General features: G+C 36.3%; 1 protein-coding gene across 1 annotated transcript in view; it reads right to left on the reverse strand.

Moving 5' to 3' along the window:
* Positions 1–22,767, reverse strand: part of LOC140151706 (homeobox protein Meis1-like) — a 95,166-nt gene that overhangs the window by 34,013 nt on the left and 38,386 nt on the right. The window contains exons 8-9 of the mRNA XM_072174042.1: positions 14,778–14,857; positions 13,207–13,384 (exon numbers count right to left, since the gene is read on the reverse strand). Coding sequence (XP_072030143.1) covers positions 13,207–13,384; positions 14,778–14,857 — 258 coding nt within the window. The remainder of the gene's footprint in view (positions 1–13,206; positions 13,385–14,777; positions 14,858–22,767) is intronic.

Genomic DNA, 22,767 nt, shown 5'->3' on the forward strand with positions numbered 1-22,767 from the left:
GTAGGTAGAGCCATTTGAATAGAGGCCATTTTGTACACAAAGTATAGGGAAATTTATTACTATTGTGCACCCTGTTGCTACCCCCAGTAAAAACCCAAAATTGGGAAAATTTCCACTATTTGCCCCCCCTGTTGCCACCCCCCAGTAAAAATCCAAAATTATGAAAATGTCCACTTTCCCCCCCCCCCTGTTGTCACCCCCAGTAAAATCCAAAATTGTGAAAATTTCTACTTTTTGCAACAATTTTGTTGTACCCGACCCATTCAAGGGTCATTGTGAGAGTATACAAATATATTGAGGCTGATGAACTCTGTACTGATGGATGAGCATGTTTGAGGGCCAGAACACCCTACCTGCGACAGCTGCCCTATAGACATTTGACCATATCTGCACTCTATATTGTACACAATATAAACACTATGTCACCTGGCAGCTATTGCAGATAGGGCTTTCTTGCCCTAAACCCTTGATATGTGTGTTGTGTGTGAGTGTACACTTGTTTCAGGTACAATGACAAGACAGGTTGACTGTATTTCATATTAGCTGAAGACAAACTTAAATCATCTTGGCAATTTGTGATCTTGATAATTGTTGGGTTTCAAAAACAATTTGCGTTAAGTGACAGAATCACCAGGTTTGCGCTATTAGTCACCGACTTGGGTAAAATTGAATGAGGGGCACCCAGTTAATGCAAGCCAAATTTCGCAAGGGGTTGTGGGTTTTTGTAAGTGATTAAATAAAGATGGTCAAAACATTGCAATAGTTTGTTTCTTGGAATCAAACTAATTACACAAGGGAAGAACATATCCAAAGCTACTGTGTGGTAATGGGTTAATTGGTTTGTATTGGATCTGTGGTACGCATTCCACTTTTTAATTTGAACAACATGGAACCTTACAATTAACTAAATGTGTCATGTAATTGTTGAAAAGATTACAGTATAATCCAATGTATTAACAGGGAAAGATTTCCAAACATGGTCTAAATCCAAGCATTTACATGATTAAGACTAATAATAAGTCCACCTGTATAGTCACTTTAATTTTCGCAGCCCAATCATACACTTGCCACATTTTGTTTAAATGCCCAGGTCTATTTTGGCAAGAGAAAGAAAGATGGATGGAAGAAGGAAAGAAGAAGAAAAGAATTTAAGCTTTTTTTTTTGTGTGTGGTTTTGAAGTACGGACCCAATGGGTGCCAGACATGTGCACGACCATGCCTTGCCACGGGGGTCTACCTAGTCCGACAAAGCTTTCTGTTCTCTTTCCATACCTTTCATATATAATTCAAATTAATGAAACTACATGTAAGTGTTAGTTATAGGTTATTTCAAAATGATGCACAGAACTTTGAAATACTAGCTGTATCACACAGCTGATTCTAACCCATATTACATGTATCACTCACATCTTTTACTCCTAACCTCAAACACTTCTAAGTTAAAAGCAAGATATTTGAACTTAACCAGCACAATTGATTTCAAAAGGAACATTTGTTCGGAATTTGTGTGCATATCAAAATTGTGATTTGTGAATGTGTATGCAGCAGAAAAGCCAGGGCTTTCCAGGGTGAACAACTTGCCCACCCAAGAGAATAGATGAAAAATTGAAGGAAAATGAGGAAATGAGATGAAAAAAAGAAGAAGAAAGGGAAGAAGAAAAGGGAAAATGAGGGAAGAGAAGAGAATGAGGAAAAATGGAAATCTTCTCAAGATCTCACCCACCACCAGCTGGATAACCCTGGTGTATATGTGCATCTGCCTATAGGGGTGCACGTGCAAGTGTGTCTATATGTGCATGTGAGATATAGTTCACAACTTCAACTTCCCAAATGGCAAACCAGCTATAAAATCCAGCCACAAAGTAAGTGCTCAACACCTTGATTCAAACCAATGTCATGTCATATAGGAGCTCCCTGCTACAGAACATAGAATCTGCTCATCTTCACACTCCAATCTTGTTACTATACATGACACTTGACTTCATATTTGGTTTTCTGACACCATGTCGTCTGAATTCAGGATACTAGAGTGTTATATTTCAGGCTTAATTTCCTACCAGATTGGCTCTGGTGTCAACGAAGAGTAGGTAATGTCACCGAGAAAGCTTTAAGTAGCTAATCAGTTTTGCTTGAGTGAGAATGACGGAAATTTCACCAAAAACAGAAGCAGTTTTTTTTATGAGATGGGATGGTTAATATCTAGGTAATTTTAACTTGTTGAATATATGGTGAAGAGGAAATTATATAAATTGGAGACTTACATCAATGCTAAGGCAAATTTCTTCTTCTTTGAATAAATAAAACAGATGGATACAGATGACAGTTACTACATTGCCCAATAAAATATTAGACAAGTGTAAAATACACAATAAAGAAATTTAAAGAAAATTAAGAAATCTTCTTGGTAAAATCAAGGCAATAATATTCACAGTACAAAAATCCTCCGTCCAGATTCAGATTACAGATATATCTATGTTCATATGTACCCAGAATTTCCAATGCGTCGCTGTCAACGTCTCTTCTAATCAAAACCTGGAAAAAAAAGTTGCGTCTTCTCCGATCCGCTGCTAATCATGAGGTCAAGAGCATCAGTACGCAGAAGTAGCTTTAGGGGGGGATTTCTGGGATCAAGACATAATTAAGCAGGATAGACTGAAGACGACATCTTGTATAGCCCACAGATAAATACATTGAGTAATTTTACGAACGAGGCAATATCAGGGTAAAACTCATGGAACTGTCGGAGTGTCACTATACATCTGTCAATATTTTACGGGCTTGTGTTGTGCTTCCAAAGCACCGGTGGCTTTGTCTATGACCTCGGAAGTCGTCTGCTCAATAGCAGGATTTCTAGGACCTAGGTTAGGATGTTTGTTATTGTTATTTATATTTTGTTGTGATATCAATCCATATTTTGTTAGTCAGACTAAATATCCTCCTGGTGTTAAGTATGAATTGATCAAATGTTCTGTTCATTTAATTGCACACGATTTGCTTTATTGTGGTTGGTTGTTGTTCACATTTAGCTATTGTATGGCCCATATACACTATACAGGGTGTATCAAAATGATTGGTACCCATTCATATGCAGTGAGAATGGACATGATTGCTACATCAAATTGCAGCATAACATCCCCCTTGTCTGTAGATTAATGTCTGAAAAGGTTATTAAATGTCAACAAATTGACATCATTTTAAGGTAATCTAAATAATGTTGCATCCGGAAAATGCAAGCGTTTCATAACAAAGCTGATTGGTACAAATCATTTTGACACAGCCTGTATGCTGTGGAACTCATCCATGTATTTACAACCTACAAGAATTCTCTCAAAAATACAGCGACAACTCAGTATATCTATTCATAGGTGAGCAGATTAACCAACGCTTGTGTGACCGTCTGTATTATACATGTATAGACCATCATAGTCTACATGTATGTTACCTTAACTGCCCTATAAGTCCTGGGATATAAGTGGTCAATTAAGGGTCTTCAAGCCTGTCACTTCAATCCACAAGGTGATACATACATATGATATCAAATAATAAGCCAATAAGTTTTTTTTTCACAAGTTGAAAAATGCCCTGTGGAGTTTTACAAAGATCAAAATATCTTGCTTACTACCCAGGTTTACTCCTGAAATGGCAAATGGGTATTTTTCTTCCACATTGCTATGCCTAGGTCTACCATTGAGCTTTTATATTTCCTGATATGAGTACACAGATTTATCCTTATTAAACACCAAAATTATAATCGTATTGTATAATTCAATTGAATACCTACTTGAATAATAGATAAGGAGATAGAGTGATAATATATAGCATAAATTACAATTAAATAAAATCTAAAAGAAGAATTATAATGCAAAAATATTCCACATAGTTCTCTAATCAAATTATGCGCGTTTTACTACGATTTAAAGATCAACAAAGAAAATAGATCTCAAATTTTGACAGATTGCATTTAAATTGCGGCTCTAATGAATACGAAAGATTACACAAACACTGCTGAACTAGTTCATAGTAACGAATAATGAACATTTTAAGAGCCCTTGTCGGAGTCGTTTTACTTGCAAAGTTGGCAACATCTTCTTCATGATATCATATATGAAGTGTGTTTACCTGTCAAATGAAACAGTACTTATTACCCCTGGCTGGGGTACTGGGTTGGCTCGCTGCTAGATGATATACGTACATACGCGCAATTAATGACTCACCGTCTCTCTTTAAGTACTGATAAATAAGCAAAGACAAGCTTGAAAGATGAAACAGTCAAATAAACAGGTGTTTCAATGGCGAAAACGTGGACGGGATAAAGAAAAAATTTGTTTGCACGTAAAAAATTTCACATATTACAAATTAAACAATCTGCACATTTCATTAAATAAATATTTGATTTTAACATTTCTAGATACAGCTTTAATTAGATCTAACTACATTATTCAGTTAAAAGTGAATTTGGTCAGTCCTTTTAGTTTAAAAAGAAATACTAAAATTTAAGTTATGCAAAAATTATGAAGAGTAAAAGTGGTAAATAATTAATAGAAGAAGCATGATGGAAATTACAAACAGTGAATGGCTTCCATTTAGAATCACATAATTCCTTTGTTTATGTATTCAAATTTGAAGTTGCTTTAATATCAAAAATTTACATTATCAAGTTGATTGATTTCACTAGCTACAAACCTCGGCGATTTGAATGTACAAAAATGTTGATTTTTCTTATTGGAAACTTTCTTTACAATGTAAGATCTTGTCTGACAATAGTTTTAATATCTCTTAAGTTAGCTCCATAAAATTACTTCTTATTACGCATTTCAGCAGCACTTTACAAACTTACCTCAGAAGAAAATTCATTATTTTACTTGAAATGTTCTTACATCTACTTTGAAAGAGGAAGCGTAAATACTCTTGAATTCCAGAAATATCACGTCCATTTATATTTTACAGCCAAATTGTCAGAATTCCACCATGTTTTATTTATATTTCATCTGTTAACTGGTTGTCTAAGCATACAAAATATCTTATTCCTAGTATTTTGTGATTCTAGCATCCTCGTTTTATTTCTGTTTCAGTAGAAATCTGTGAAAAAACCTTATTCCCAAAATTTCAGTTGATTATAATACTGCATTTGTGAGTTATATGTGATTTATATAAGTGTATTTACATCTAGGCTTCATAGGCCACTGTGTTGTAATTTGTTAAAACAGAACATAAACTTATACAAATTTAACAATATTTTTGCAAAGCAAATGAATCTGCACAAAGATAGTGTAGCCAGTAGTTTCTGATGAATCTCAACCTTTTTTTGTTAGAAAAGTGGGGGATGAGGCTGCGGATCACAAAATAAGTGATTATACAACTTTTTTTTTAAATGTCACAAATTTATGCCACTATCAATGTTGCAAGTTGTACTGGTAGCAGGAAACCATAATTGCCTCTGCATTAGTGATATGTCCCTTCACTTACAGTAATGGGTCAAAGGTCACACAGTTACCCCTTAATTTCATAATAATATCTACATGCCTTCATAATGCCACTTCCTGCAACATATCAAATGTGTAAATATTAAGAGGGCTTTTGCCCACTTCAGTGAATTTCTTGCCAGTTGCGATACTATTTTGCCTGTCCTTGTGAATTAACACCGTAATGGGTCACTTTCATTTTGAACAACAAAGCACAATCCTATGGATAACAATTGGTTTTAATTTAAATCTTAATTAAAAAGTTTTGATGAACAAACATGATAAATTATAGGGAATTTTGAAATGAACACATAAGAGATTCCTGAATCAGCACGACCCTTAGTTGACCCATTGGGGTATGTCCTAGCACCCTGCTAGCTAGTGGCCAGACTGAGGCGTGGTCAAGGCCCATAGGGTGTGGGCTAATGTCTTGTTATGTCTCACCTGCTGAAAATTACGCTAATTTATCAAAAAATTACTGCAGGATTACTGTACATGAAAAATCTGTTAAACATGGTATTTTTAGATCATTGTTTACAATGATTCACTTTTTGTGACCGAACTGAAATATTATTATGGTATTTTCACTACCAAAGAAGAAAAAGTAAATTTCATTTCAAAGTTTTTTTTTCATTATCATTATAAATTATTCTCACATATATGCATGCATAAAATAAACACTGTTATAACCAAGTTCTTGCAACCTTTTCTTCAAGCTCTTGTCAAATTTGAAATGCAATAACTGAACAAAGGCCATGACACCCATCTGCCTATCAGTTGCATGCCATTTTGCATTCCTTCCAAAACTGGTCGCCATAATTAGCTAATAATTCCCGTCAATTATGAAAACCAACATAAATCTTTCATGACGTTTCCTGGTTCGGTATAAGAACTCTAGCCAGCCCTGCCAATACATATGGATATTTTTCTTGCCTTAACCCGAAAAGGTGTTAGAAACACTGGTACGCTTGGTTGAACACTTTGCTGCCCTGTGTAGCATGAAGTGTCGGCATTAAAGGCCTTCCTTATACGAAAATAGCTCGTAAGTAAGTGTCACTCTACGGCCTTGGATTGAGATGCGGCAAGTTTTAAATGAAAACAATATATCTCTGGTCTATGCGGTTGGATTTGTCAGGAGCAATCTCATGCTTTGGCTAATGTTGTGTGATAAGTAATTGCAAGGAGTGAAAGAAAACAATTGTAAATTTACCTGAAACGTAAATTTCAAGGTGTTTTAAATCCCAATTTCAAGGTGTTTGAATCCGGGTGAAGAAAATCCAACTCAAATGTGAAACAGTGTGTACACTGTATCTCTTTATTCTGTTTAAGTCTGTCAGTTGTTTGATTAAATGGAAATAATTCAAAAATGTTCACTACTCATTTCAGAGACGATGACATTATGAAACATCTGAAAACCCTAAATTGATGAAAAAAAGTATCTAACAAATGTTTTGGCAGAAAAAAATTCTTCACTCTCTCCAATCTGGGTCAGATTATTTTAGGTAAAATCAAATGTAATGTGCAATATTTACTTCACCCTGTTTATGTGCACCATATTATATATAGAACAAAGTAACCCCATTCTACATTAAATGCTGCGAAAATGTCCTCAAAATGGAACGATAATGAGTGAGATCACTTTCTAAAATGGTGAAAAGCCATCCGGCGGAGTTAATCGGGATCTTGAAAACCTAAGGGCTGCTTGCTTCTATATAGTAGCATACCATGCAGCCTTTAATGAATGACTCAGTAACTGCACTCAAGCCTCCAATTTGGGGATGGGGTTCACCGCATCCTGACTCATATATATCCTTTAACTACTTCCAGCGCATAAATTGCCAGCCTACGAGCAACATTATTTACAGGGTTTCAAATTCTTTTTTTTATAATATTACTTTGTGAAACTAAAATGGTACATACACTGTCACATCTTCTCTAGAAACATTTGAGCCATAGGGTAAAAATATTTTGGAAGTGAATCCTTGTTAAGAATGCAATTTAAGATAACACCATTAGCGTATGTTTTAAATAGAAATCTTAATGATCAGAGAAGTATTAATCTTCATGATCATACCTAAATTGAATATTTCAGGGTAAAATTCGTACTATTTTTTGTGTTGGACTACTTTTGGAATCAGTAGGGGACTAAATGATTTCAGGCTGTTATGTTGTTAGGGCGCACCATTAGATTTCCAGGGGGGCATGGGAGTTTTTTGAAAAAAAAAAACTTTGCCCACTAGTGAGAAAAAAAAAAAAAAACTTTGCCCACTAGTGAGACAAAAAAAAAAAATTTTGCCTCACTGATGAGTAAAAAAAAAATTTCACCCACCCAACTTTGTATTAAAATGTACATTAAAATTGAAAAAAAAAATAACTTCATACCAAGGCGTGCAAAAAAAAAAAAAATTTGGTGCTCTTGGAGGCGAAAAAAAAAAATTCCGCCGCCTTCCGCGGCGAAAAAAAAAAATTCTGCCTGACCCAAACTCCCATGCCCCCCCCTGAGAATCTAATGGTGCGTCCCTTAGCAATACAAAGTACACAAGCAGGGTTCAAGTCACGGTTACACAGCTCTGTGACTCCTTGAGTCTTCCATGCCTCGTAGCTCAGGATACAGTAAAAATGTACGTTTCCGCGCATATTTCCTAAAATAACTGCCCTATTTCCACACACACTGGCCTGTAGGAGACCGTGAACGCAAAAGCAAGCCCCCGATGACACTGTTTTCCCCTTCGATTGACTCTCCAGCCCATCTGGAAAAATTTGGAACAAACTTCCACCTTATATTGGCCAACTCCTATATTGATTTCCGATCAAATCACATTATTAACGAGACCTTGGAAATACTTATTTCATTGATTGTCTACTTTTCCTCCAAGTGTTGTTTATAATTCATTTTAACACTTTTGAAATGTGCAGATTAACAAATAACACCGCATCGATAACAAGCGCAAACATTTTAAATCAAATTCAAAATCAAATTGCCCTCTTAATGCTTTCAACTCCACACTCTCCGGAGAGATATAGTTGCATCTCCCGAAGTGCCAAAAGCCCAGCGCTGCCGGCAAAGCTCGGCTGAAGGAGCTCTCCGTTGCGAGATGTATTATGCATGTTCACTGATATGGCCAATATCAACAAACACATAGCACTCCTTAGAAGACAACTGTTAGTTTTATGTTATCTTTTGAAGTGTGCTTCACATGTGAAATGAACGAGGGATCCATACTAAAGCTCCTGACCTGCATAGCTTAAATTACCTCAATTTATTTTGTCTACTTTATTATGACACTTACGTAGATCATTTCTGTATTCTGTTAAAATGTCCTGAAAGACTTTGAGGCGGTAGTGCTACTTATAGTACTGTGTTGCTCAGCAAAAATGGACTATTCCAGTTGAAATCCATACACCCCTTATGAACGACATAACCTTAATCTTCTACAAGGAGTGTGAATTTCAAACAGGGTTACCTGAATGGGTGACTCCACTTGAAATCTACACCCTGTAGGAGATTAAGGTCATGTCTTCCATGGGGGTGTATGGATTTCTATTGAAAAATCCCAATTTTGGACTTGAGTTATTTTCTTCAATCACCTGTTTACTGCAAGTCTTGTGTATAGCTTCATATCCTTGCCTCTTTGCAGCCACAGCTTGGGTATAAATATGTACAGGGATGTAACTACGGTGGGCGGTGCGGTGGCGGGCAGCAGAACCCGGCATTCAGATTTAGAGCCCACCACTGATAAACAGTTTAAGCTCTAGCACATAGCACTCAAGTGTCAGAAGTTGCAAAATCACATAGAATTTTGCCAAATTTAGGCAACTTTCAAAATAGTTGTCAATTTCACGAAAAATTCCCTCAAATACCACACGGCAGACACTAAAATTTCTCTAGTTACAACCCTGAATATGTAGGCCTAGAATATGAATTTATAAACAATTTAAGGTACACACAAATTATAACTTGTGATAAAACTTTGCTATTATTTACAAAATGAAAAGAGAATTTTAATGTAAAATTAAACAAAACCAACAAAATTGCATATCAAAATAATCAATTTCACAGTCTCAGGAAGAGGAAAGACATTTTTTCCTTCAACAAAAAACTCCTTTCTTTTGCATATTTTTTCCAAATATCCAACATCTGTCATAAATGATATAAATCAAAATCTATAGCAACCAAATTTGTGAATACATTTGACTGTCATGGAGAGGACATTATATCACCAATCATATCAACACACCCAACTACATCTGTCACTATCCAGCCTTTGATTTTCAATTCTTATTTTCTCATTACACTCAGTCCTATTGATATTCTGTCAATTCCAAAAATCTTTTATTCTTCTCTCTTCCTTCTCACAATCTATTGTTCCTTGCCAACTGGAATTTTTCGCTTGGAAGCGCACTGGCATTTTCTAGTCGAGTTAGCAATGCACACAATCAGCCGTGAAGCTCAAATAATGCAGTCATAACAAGCTAACTGACACCTGCAGAGTGTGATACTACAATGACAATGCCACACAATAAAAGGGGTGTAAAAATATTGTTGAAATATCCAGGTACACTATATAGTATGCCTAATGACCTATGCGCAAATTTGTAATGTAGAATGCTAGTTTCGACACGATCAGTCCTATTCAGGGGGCCGTACCAGTAGGCATGTAGACACCTGTTTAAGGGGTATTAACAACACGTGATATCAATACCGTCTCACCTACGCTCTTTGACGATAAACTATAGCAGTGAGCAATGGATAATATTGCATGAAGGCATGTATTATGTTGTGTATCTATCAGTTGTAGTGGTAAACATCTACCATACACAACTCCAGTAACATATCCATATATCTGCCATGCTACCTGGTACATGACATATACAAGTGGGTATATTTGTCATTTAAGCTTGACTTGTTCAGACCTTTTTTTTCTCCAAAATATACAGGCCATCGGGTAATTTCACATGAAAAAGTATGATGTGAAATTAATTACCAGAAATAAAGACTCTCCAACTCCTTTGAACAACTTTCATAATTTGCTTAGACCATGTATCCTAATTCAATAAGAAGAGCATTTTACAAAAAAGGTTTACTCCATTTGAATTTGAAATCCATATACACCCCCTATGGAAGACTTGACCCCAATCTCCCACAGAGGAGGGGGTGTCAATTTCAAAAGGAGTCGCCTATTCAGGTAACCCCATTTAAAATTCACACTACCCTGGGTAGGATATTAAGCTCATGTCTTCCAAAGGGGTGTATCCATAAAAAAACCTGAAAAGTTTGAAAAAGCCTTCAAAAGCGCCTGAAATTTGGCTAAAAAGGCCAAAAACTGTCTGAAATTAAAAGAATGTGCGGAAATTTGAACAAAAAAATAAAACCCTGAAAATTCTCATGCCTGGTGTTTAGGTTTCAATTGGAATAGCTCAATAATTCTTGATTTGATCCAAACAAAAATGTTACCATCATATAAATTAGCCGTTTCTATAATGATTAAAAAGAAATCCAGTAAAGTTCATGTTGAATGAAGAAGCAATGCCCCGTTTCCATTCCAAAGCATCCACAATGATCAAATCCATCTGTTCTCTCAGCCAAGAAATAAAGGAAGCAAAATCTCTGCTTTAAGTTATACCATGACCGTTCTGATAAAAATAAAATGATGAATCTGCCTCCATAAAATGTGTACCACATGTGCCATATAGGCCCTGAGGGGAAAATGTTCACTTGGTTTGATTGCTCACATAACCATGTGAAGCGCAATTTTGGCAGCGAGTACTTTTATGCTTTTAACCCGGGGAGCTGGCTCTCCTTTCATACAAGAATAGGTTTATAACTACATAGTTTGAATATTCAGGTTCGCATGTATGTTTTTCCCAGTCTGGCGAATCTAAATGAAGATTGTGTTCCCTAATTTGGAGTCCTCTGTATAATCACACTAAGTTGCATTAGTTTGAGTACTGGAGTGGGGCACTAACTGAGTTAGGAAGGGGGCTTGGTTTGGGGTGGAAAGAAAGGTTGGGGGTGCAAAGCAACTAAACCAGCCATGATAATGTCAGTTTTGGATGGCCGGCTTGGTCAATTGGCGCTGAAAACCAAAAATATTGTATAAAATGTTGTCAGGTGGATGCATCTTCAACAAACAGATTTTGTCGCAACTTGATTACCAGCTATGATCTATTATACACATTCATATGGATACTAATTATGTTGCATACCGACAGTGTTGTAGGTCTTGAGGCCAGCCTCTGACTATTACTGTTCCGTTGTACATTACAATGCATACAGCCTGTAGTAAGGCTCTCTGTAACAATATACGTACTGTACCAGTCTACCAGAATAAAGCGTAGTATCAGGACGTCCATCAATAACCTCAGATTAAGCATGTTTAATATGCGGTCTATGTTTTGAGACCAGCTAAGCCTGGTCTTCATCTCGGTCGCAGACCTGCTGGTCTTGGTCTTTGTCCTCCTGGTCTTGAAGTCTCAGTCTCGGACATGCCGGTCTCTGACTTGGTCTCGGTCCAGCTGGACTCAGTCTTGGTCTTAGTCTCAGACTGCCTGGTCTCGGTTTTGGTCTTGGACATGCCGGATTTGACTACAATACTGCATACTAATCAGTCACATCACTTGCCTTCTCTCTACCTTCCATCCAACATCAAGTTTCTTCATTGAGACACATCAAATGCTTGCAAGTCTTTGACAATCTAACATTTATGGCAGTAAATTCCAGCAAAAAAACAAAGGACATATAACATAACATTACATAACATGTATATAGCATTTTACCATGAAATAGAACCAGGCACTGTAAAAAGGATCAGGATGTTGTAATACGCCTACATTTGTTACATCATGCTTCAGACTGGATGGATATTCAGCTTTCTTCACAAACCTGCTTATAACAATCAACACAAGCATTGCATCAAAATCATCATAAACGTTGGTTGACAGTATCCTCATTGATGCATATTTATGCCTGATGTATATACTCCACATCATGACTGTGATATTTCAGGGTAGTAGGCTAGCTGCGTTAATATTGTGAGCCATATGCGATGAGAAATCTCACCCTGCACTTTGAGTTTTGGGTTAATATAATACTACAGCATTTTGATATGCACAACAATGATACTGTCAACTTGATGGGGATAAATTGAATGAGGTAGAACCAAAGAGTCCCAACTCAGCCATGGTTGTGTGTCACTCATGGAGAGCAAATAGTATACCTCCCAATGAGGTAGAACCAAAGAGTCCCAACTCCGCCATGGTTGTGTGTCCCTCATGGAGGGCAAATAGTACACCTCCCAATGAGGTAGAACCAAAGAGTACCAGCTCCGCCATGTTTGTATGTCGCTCATAGAGGGCAAATAGTATACCTCCCAATGAGGTAGAACCAAAGAGTACCAACTCTGTCATGATTGTGTGTCACTCATGGAGGCCAAGATAGTGTAGGGCCTATTTCTCCATGTGTCCAGTACACTTTGATAGCTTGTTTACGCTCTGCATCAAATGCCAATAACGCATGCTATAGTGTATATACGCAAACTTTTGTAAGACTCAAGCTTAAAGATTATCGTTCAATTTCGGGTTCTTGCCAATAAACGTCGGAGATACACTATCTGGCCTCCATTCGACAAACAAAGATGGCTGATTGACCATAGCGTTACACATGAGTCAATTTTAAGTTGGTACTCTTTGGGTATAATCTCGGATACAAAACCTTTGCACCATCTGTGAGACCGCATCTACGTACCTGTTTCACTATTATCATCCCTCGAGTGTAATCCTGACACCATACTAGGGAGTGTGTCTGAGCCTGCATTGGATTGTGTATCGTCTGGTTGGCTGTAATTAGATTGAGGTGCGCCCCCTCCTACACTGGGTGGACCATTGCCTGATGACTGACTACCTGCACCTATTGGAGTTGTACTCTATATAAAACATAAGAAAAGAGAATCAAATTAAATATATTATAAGTGTATGTTACTGCACCAGTTGGGTACAGTACTGGGTATGGTTTCAGATGTTATGGAATGAGTTTGATACTGAGCCCATGGTACTAGTACTTTCCAACCTTAACCATTCAATACATTTCGTCTTCGGGTGCAGTCCAATTTGGGCTTCTGACCCCGCTACTGACTTACAGTTGTTGCCATTTTTCTGAGCATTCTTATTGATATTAAACTTTTACATCATATTAATGCCTAATTGATTTAAGGCATTTAAGTAGGACTTCAGAGGTGCTCTTCTGATATGATCCTTGGTGCACCACAGAAATAGGAATCTGCTATATCCCTACACCACTGGCAATTAAATGGGACACAGCAGTCGTACATTGATTGTTGAGCATTTAAATGTGAAATTTTGGGTTTATGATATGTTATGTGTAGGCCCTACTCAGTATGTTTTCTAAATAATCAAATTGTTAACAATAGGCATGGACAGCCTTGTGATAGGGTTTATATTTTGATATTTTCAGACCATTAATTTTCATGAGCAAAAGATTGGCGGGCACGCTACTAATGAGTTCAGTGGTAACATCAATGTTTTTTTCACATTTGTGCTGCAAGTATGCCAACAACCCACCTTCATATGTGTGCGCTCTGCACCGTTTAACTTTACATATGTGAAATTCGATGCTGAAATCAATTAATTAATATGGCCAAAAGAATCTCAATATATTCCTACCCATCATATTATGCCTACATGTATCCTTGATACAGGGAGACCTATTTTAGTTTTACATTTGTTCAAGTTAATCAATTTTCCTTCTTTTCACCACTCCAACCCCCTGCAATGACTACCGAAATACCCAATACCAATACATCTGGTATCACCTTACACTGCTATTCTATAACATGATGTTGTCAAAGGCTCAGATATGATCAACTTCTTTCAGAATTAATTCCCAGTGTTGAGAAGGAAAACTGAGTTGAACAGCCACAATGAATACCCAACAGGGGAGCCATTGCATGTATTTGACCTTTCTATTGGTTATGGCGACCTTTGCCAGGTTCAATGTTACACTGCAAACTCAATGTCTGAATAGCGAACAACAATCTATTGACCTCTGTGTCATTCATACCATGAATACATGGAGGCTTTTGCTGATCCAAAATCCAGTGGTAGTAGTGAGTGTACACTCACAGCATGTATATTCCAACATAGAGAGACGAAACCCCAATTTAACATCAATATTGTAGATATATTTTGTGATTTTCGTCTTTACAAATTACATAATTCTCATTTGGAGAGAGGAAACATATCAACAGAGTTGATTCTCCCATCCAAATTCTACAAATTAAATTTGACAGCAACACCAACATCATCTTCACCATCATCATGGTCATCTTTGTCATTATCATCATCGTCGTCCTCACCATCACAATCAACATTGTTATCATCTAAAAATCATCATCATAGGCCATAATTAATTAAATCATCATCATCACCATCACCATCACCATCATCATCATCATCCAAATAAAAACACTACATCCATTTGTAGGCCCACTTTTTAATACAGCCATGCATCAGCCTACCCATTTTGCCTTCAAATTTACATACATGTACAATTCTTCCCTTCAAAGCCGGTGTCATAAAATGTCAAGCCGATTCCAATAGTGTTTTGGTTTCGTTTATGTACCAAATAAAGCCATGTACAAGAAACTCATGTAAGCCATGACACTAATACATTACTAAATGTCAAACATGAGAGTGACATTAATACATGAACCAAACCTGGCCTAGTGTGCATGGCACCTGCCTACCTCGCTCAATTTATCAATCATATTTCATTTCTGATATTTTCCCTCTCTTTCATTTCTGCATTAAAGCCAGATTACAAACACTATATTGTGTACAACAGGTGTTAAAAAAGGGAAAAAATGTAATTTTTATATACATGCTCAATAATATTCATGAAAAACATTTAGTGGACGGTTTTAAGCATGAACTGCCCTGTCCTCTCAATGACTGTCTATTGAGATTGAGACAAAGCCACAACCAGGGAGGGGGGTTGGTGTAGGGGCCACAAGCGATGCAACTCCCCAAAATGCCAATCCAGAAAAAAAACACATCCACTTTTAACTTTTCTGCAAAAGAATTGAACATGATCAGTCCTTTTTTAAGGGGGTACTACACCCCTTAATAAATTTGTGTCTATTTTGCATTTTTCTCAAAAACTAATAACACACTGGTAACAAAAGTTATGTATTTTATAGGGGCAAGGCATCCAATTACTACACTGGAATTTCAGTGACCCAAGACAAGCGGTTCGTTATTTATGATAAGAAATAAGGTACCGCTAGGATGTACCTCATTTCCTATCATATATACTGAACCGCTAGTCTTGAATCACAGAAATTTCAGTGAAGTAATTGGATTCCTTGCCCCAATAATATACATAACTTTTGTTACCAGAGTGTTATTATTTTTTGAGAAAAATGCAAAAATAGTCACAAATTTACCACAGGGGTGTAGTACCCCCTTAAAGGAAATTTTGTGCAATTAGCTCTTTTTTGATGAACAAATTCATAAAAGGTCTACTTTATAGCTCTCTGCACCAACCCCTCCCTCCTCCCTACCCCAAAAAATCCTGGCTACAGGCCTGGATTAAAATGCCCTTTTTCAATAGCAGTTTAGTAGCATCCCACACTTATAGGTAGAGAGGAATTATACAAATGCACATTAATATTATTACTTTTTAAATGAGTTTGTTTCAACTCCCTTTTCGGTCATTATGCATAATTTTTTTAACCTTTACCCCATTATTATGTCTCATTCTTATCCTTTATCATGATATTTGAATAAATTTGAACTTTTTCACACAAGCAACTGAATTTCTCAGTGATACTGCTGTTGCTCATCCAATCAACAATTTATTCTTCTCCACATTTTTTTTATTCCAATATTATAAATAATATTTTGTAATAGGTCCTACTGAATTATTGATACCAGTCCTTGTGATATAGTTTTCCAAAACAACAAGTCATACTATTCCAACTTGGCAAGAAATATTACATAAACATTGCTATCTGACTCTTTAGCTTTTCGTCTCTCTATGGGGTACTACACTCGCATATCAAACATAAAATAGTAGCCCCAGTTTTCTTAGCTTCTGAACTTGTTACATCTGACCCCGATGCTACTGGTTACAGCAAATTGCACAAATATTGATATTTTCATAACCACCACCATTCCAGATTCTCCATTCCAAATTCTCAGATATTTACAGGCCTAAAGGGTAGTCAACTCTCACAAATATGACATGAGTCTCACGCCTAGCAAACATGTTCACACACCTTCCACTAGCATCAAAATCTCAATCTATCTGCACTATTTTGTTTTCATTTCCAGAATTTTATGAAAAATCAGAGCAGTAAAATTGCTTGCCACACCGGGAGAGGGGGACACTCAACTTTACAAGTGACAGCATGCATATGCTTGTCATTAGGCCCCCTTTTTGAAGTTGAATATACCTGATGACTCCTTTTAATAGTAATAGTCATACCCGATGACCCATCCCCCCCTTTTTTTTTAGGTTCGGGTACCCAATGCAATGACCTCCTTTTTTATAGAATTTTATCATCCAAATGCCATGAAATGATGCAGAAACTTTGACAAAAAAACCTTATTTCAGCAAATTTGTATTGTAAATTTGGAACAAAAAAATGGAAGTTTGTTCCATTTTTTTCAAAATCTTCTACCCGATGACCCCTTTCTTTAATATTTTTAAATATTAAAATACCAAATGACCACTTTTTTTCAAGATATTTAATAGGCCTACTCAATGACCCACTTTTAAAGTTGAGTGCCCCCGCCCCCCCCCAGCTGTCACAACGAAGGTGTATTCCTGCATGGCCAAACCTATACTACATGTAAATGCAGCATACATTTTATCCCAGTTCATAATAAAGGGAAATAGCCGTATCATTTAATATCAAAGGGGAAATTGGACTTTGTATCCATGGATCAAGCCAAAAGCTGCTTGATCCATGCACATCAGAGGGGAATCAAATAGTTCAAGCTGAGCATGAGCTGAGGTATAACCAAACACTTACAACATGAGATTGGAGCTTTGAAAGTGCCTTTTCACAAATTTTCATATTTGCTAAATTTACTGAAGAAATATTCATGAAGAGAGCCTAAACCTACTTTCATGTGCTGTGGTGTGCTGCTAAATGAAAGGCAAAATGGGACCTTTGTTATACTATAAAGATAGCATCAACTGTGAGACACCATAGGCCTACATTTTCAGTATTCAGTATTGTACACCAGTCAATTCTTAGAAAAACACATCCCTGAAACATGATTTAGTCAATCTTTTTCATTATTTGACCATCAACTATTGTTTCAAATCTATGTAGTATCCAAAAGTCTACCTGGTACATGTAGTAGTATTGTATGTGGACACCAGTCAATTTAAGCCTGAAACTGGACACCGCTGAGAGACTGCAGGAGGCGAAGTAGGCATATGACCTCTAGATGACCTCCGAAGACCAGGTTTTGATGAGTGGGAGCAAAAAGATCAAGGAGGCATGAGCTGGTTAGGGGATGGCTTCAAACTAGACTTGGCACTTTCTGTCACAATAATTTGGATTGGTGTCACAAAACAACTCTGCTGGTAGTGTGACTTCAAGTTCATTACCACTGGCTATAAATGACTGATATGGGCCTTCAAATGTTTCTTTATTTGTGGTTCTCCAACCTGCCATGTAGAAAATTGGTATCATTGATTCTCTGTAGTGTTACCATGGTTACTGAACCATGTAGAGGTGACCATGGTGACATTTTTGACCAGGCTAGTATTATTTAAACATCATGACAATAAAGCATGCCAATTAAACATTGTAGAATGAAAACAAAACAAGAACAGTTTTTTTAAGTGATTTAATGCGCAACAATAGCAATCGGTGATTATATGATTCTGGAGTCTATGATTAATAAGTACCACAATTTTAATTGTGGTACTTATTAATCAAAATCAGTGTTTAATAACAACTGAAAATTAATGGGGTTTATTGTAAACATATCAAAATAATATCAAACTTGAGCTCAAAATTGGTGTTCTACTCTGCTGTTTTTCGATGAACAAGGCCATCAAAATTATTTGACAGCTAGGAATATTTTGATTACATAAATACACAGGATCTTTGCTTGGTTTACACTGATAACAAACCTGTACTTGTCACCACATACACAAATAGGCCCTCCTCTATCCCCCGGTTCTCCTGGGAAAGTAGGGAAGGGGCAATGCCATACATCATCACCTCTAAACTTCTTGCTCCCAAAATCCACTAGATCACTAGAAAAACAGTGAAATGCGATAATTTTTCTTTTAAAATTGACTCACTTTCAACACCGGCTTTAACTGTAAATCCAACACGACTTCCCAGTGTGATTGTCAGCTTTGAACATATGGTCATACTAGGTATAATCGACTCATATACGGGTCATATTTATACTATGACACCATAAAGGAGTTAACCCCCCTTAAATGAAGACCAGATTGGTGAATTTGATAATATTGAATCACATTTCTCATGGGGGGTTGTATAGTGCTAAGCCCCCTGATGACCTTTACCGACCTCACAATCATTTACACTTTATACTTCCCAAGTTTTGATTTAATTATCGACTTTACTCTATCTGGCAATGTTATCACTGGAACACATTACCCGAATCAAATACATACATTTTTTACAATAGGAATGAAATGCTTCAGAAACGAGATTGTGTTGGAGGTGTTTAACCACAAGAAACAAATACTTATATAGAGGTTGAATGATAGGTAAGTTTCTACAGAACAAAGCAAACGTTTCTGCTGGCATGGGTCGATAGGTTATTGAGAAGTTTACAAAAGAACCAGACGTAAAGAAACTGTAATATCGCCGACTTTTGATATAATATCAAGAGAAAACATGAATAAAGTAGCCTACAGAAGTGGATATGTACATCTCCGTCTCTAAATAAGTGAGTTAATTGTCACTTTACCAGTCACGACCACCTTTACCTTGGCCTCAATTTTCATGATTTCAGATAAGATTTGTAGAAATCCACACAATGGTGTTAATAGTGAAACTTTTGGCTCACCCAGGTTGCCAACCCCACAAGTTTTAATTTTTTGTAAATTTTATTTCATGAATGGGAATCAAAACTCAATGCCAATAAAATAGGTGATGAATTCAGATCACTAAATTATGATAAAAACAAGCGAGATCATTTTTCTAGGAACTGAACTTGGCAGCTGTTAGGGTAGATTTGTTTCTTTTCTTCTGTTTTTCATTATTTTGCCAACTCATGAAAGCGGTCACAAATTATTAAAACATCGCTTTACACTAATTTAGTGAATTAAAATGCAATTTAGGTGGAGAATCAAACTAATAATAGTGTTTTGCAAGTAAAATACAATGACTTCATGACCTTCTAATTTCACTTACAGAGCTGCAAATTTATAAAGCCAACCAAGGCAAATCATTTGAGTTAATTACTTAATACTGATATTGATCAATTCTGTACATTACTTGTGTTGTCAAGCACAACCATAGCCCTACACATTGATTTATCCATCTACCTCATCTTGTGGTGACCAACCAAGGTGACCTAGCCAGGACACCACACAGGTACACAAGGTCTTCTTGCGTTGGTGTACAATTGGGCTATAGATGCACATCTTGGCAACTCTTAATTTCACCATGAAAAATAATGTGCTTGTGAAGTGAAGAGTAAAACCAGCTTTCTTTGCACCCATTGACATGGTATCTTGAGTGTGAAATTGTCCCATACAAAATGGCTCATCTATCATACCAGGGTCACACAGTTTTAATGTTTATTTTCACTGGATATTTATTTTCACTCAAACATTTTGTATATAAAAGTTGAGAATATTTGGAATTTATTAGTGGCCATTCTCAGAAATTTCTGTAAAAATAAAACAAACTATGAATGATAATGTAGGGATACAAAACATTCTGAAGTATTCTGCTGGGTGTTCATCTTTTGACCAATCATACAAAATGTTTAAGTATGACCCCTTTGAAAATAAGCATTTCTAATTATTCAAATAACTATATCAGTCTGGTGTGCAATTCAGTATCGAAGTTACGTAATGTTACTATGCCAACGGGATCACGCGCCAGAGTAATGAACTACGATCGAAACAATCACCACACAAAGTATATGGTACTCGAAGGATGTCAAAATAGCGTGATCCAGTAACCAAGAGAATTACGTAACCACTTCGATGCTGAATTATACCACCCCATACATTGGTCCAGTTGCTGTCCTAATAAATCATTTCAGTGTCCAGCCCTCTTGTAGCATGTTTAGACACTTCCTGTTGTCTGCCCAGGGAATAAAACCTTTTCTTGTTTAATTCTTTATAAAATGATGATGATGTCATGGTGTAATTTACTATTCAATGTGGTCTTGATGATAGCTAGTAAATCCATGGTGACCTTATGAGGTGAAAAAATCTTATAGTTTATGGTGTGCATCTTGATATAAGGGACGCACCATTAGATATATCGGGGGGCTAGGGAGTTTTTGAAAAAAAGTTTTGCCTCACTGATGAGTAAAAAAAAAATTTTGCCTCACTGATGAGTAAAAAAAAAAAATTTTGCCTCACTGATGAGCAAAAAAAAAATTTTCCCCTACCTAGCTCTGTATAAAGGTATACATTAAAATTGAAAAAAGACAACTTCGAAAAAAAAAAATTGCCTCCAAAGGCAGCGAAAAAAAAAAAAAAATTAGCCCGGCAGCAAAAAAAAAATTTCTGCCTGACCCAAACTCCCTAGCCCCCCCCCCCCGATAATATCTAATGGTGCGTCCCTAAGTACTCTGGATGAATGAATGAAGACAAGGAAATTATGTGGTTGTTTATGCAGACATATGGTGACCTTAGTGACAACTGTCTCAGGCCATTTGTCATCTGCTCTGAAATGCAATGTTTGGATCATGTCAAACATCTCCTAAATCCTATTGGGTTGATTCTGGCTTTGATCAGCTTTATTAGACAAAAGATTAATTACCGCTGGACAATATCGATGTAATTAGACACTTTTCCATGGAATAAATCTCTTTGTGAGACAAATTAACAAGGTTGTTCTCTCAACAAACAATAACTTTAATCTGCAATAAGCTAAATGCTTTCAATTAATTTGGATCACAGCTAAGAACATTTGGAATGCGAAATCAAAATCTCCACAATTTTCACTGAATCAAACCATGCAACCATTCCAAATCCAAAAAGGCAACCGAACAAAGAAATTGAAATCTATCTACTTCTTCATCATGATCAATGGACCCACTTAAAACAGACTAATGAAATTTCAAAAGCCTGAAATAACAGCCAGATTTTATTTTATTGGAATAAATCTGAATTTTGGGCAAGATAAAACATGTTACAAAATTTATTAACAATTTATACAATCACTGTGTGTATAGATCCATAAAACTACAAACTTGTACTCAGCAGGGTACCGATAATATGAAAACAATGGTATAAAAATCACTTTTTTGCTAAAAACTATGGTAACGTTTTTTACCAATATTTCTAAGTTATATTACAATCTGATAAGAGCCCATTTTGAGGATTGCGAATGATTGATGAATTATTGTAATGTACAAGTTGGTTTGAAATTTGACATACTAGATCATGATTCTCATCAGTTTCCATTTTAGTAAAACTATGTAATGTGGCAACACTTCTTAATACTAATAACTGGCAATAGTGGCATACTATCAGCACCAACCGCTACATGAAATAAATAGATTTGTAAAAATCATGAAAAACGAAACAAGCCCTTTAACTTTAAATTAATATATCTAAAGTGAAATTTTGAAAACATACACAGATATTAAATGGACACCTATATTAAGGGAATAAATCAATCACAAAACTTGAACAAAAAATTGACTTCTTTAATATACAATTAAAACTTACATAAGCTTAAAGAAATGTTAAGCGAAGGACCACATGACTGTACCATTTTATAGAAATTAACTCCTTATTAATTCACGCTAAATCCTTCCTAGAAGCCCTCGTTAAGCCCTCTCCCTGCGGGCTAATTATTATTTTACATGCACTTGTAATATTATAATATCATCATTTTGGTTAATTTTCAACAAAAAGCCAGCAGCGTAAAACAAATAAAGCCAACCGCAAATGAATAGCCAAGTTCTTGAACCAACTATCAGATATATACTATCAGCTGACCTCCGCCTGTAATATTCCATCCATTTATACAGTCACCCTGGAGGTAAGTCCCGAAGGAACCTTTTGTGCGCTTACTCTTGCTCTTTTTGTTGCAGC

This window comes from Amphiura filiformis, chromosome 5 (genome assembly GCF_039555335.1).
Source record: "Amphiura filiformis chromosome 5, Afil_fr2py, whole genome shotgun sequence".
NCBI lineage: Eukaryota > Metazoa > Echinodermata > Ophiuroidea > Amphilepidida > Amphiuridae > Amphiura > Amphiura filiformis.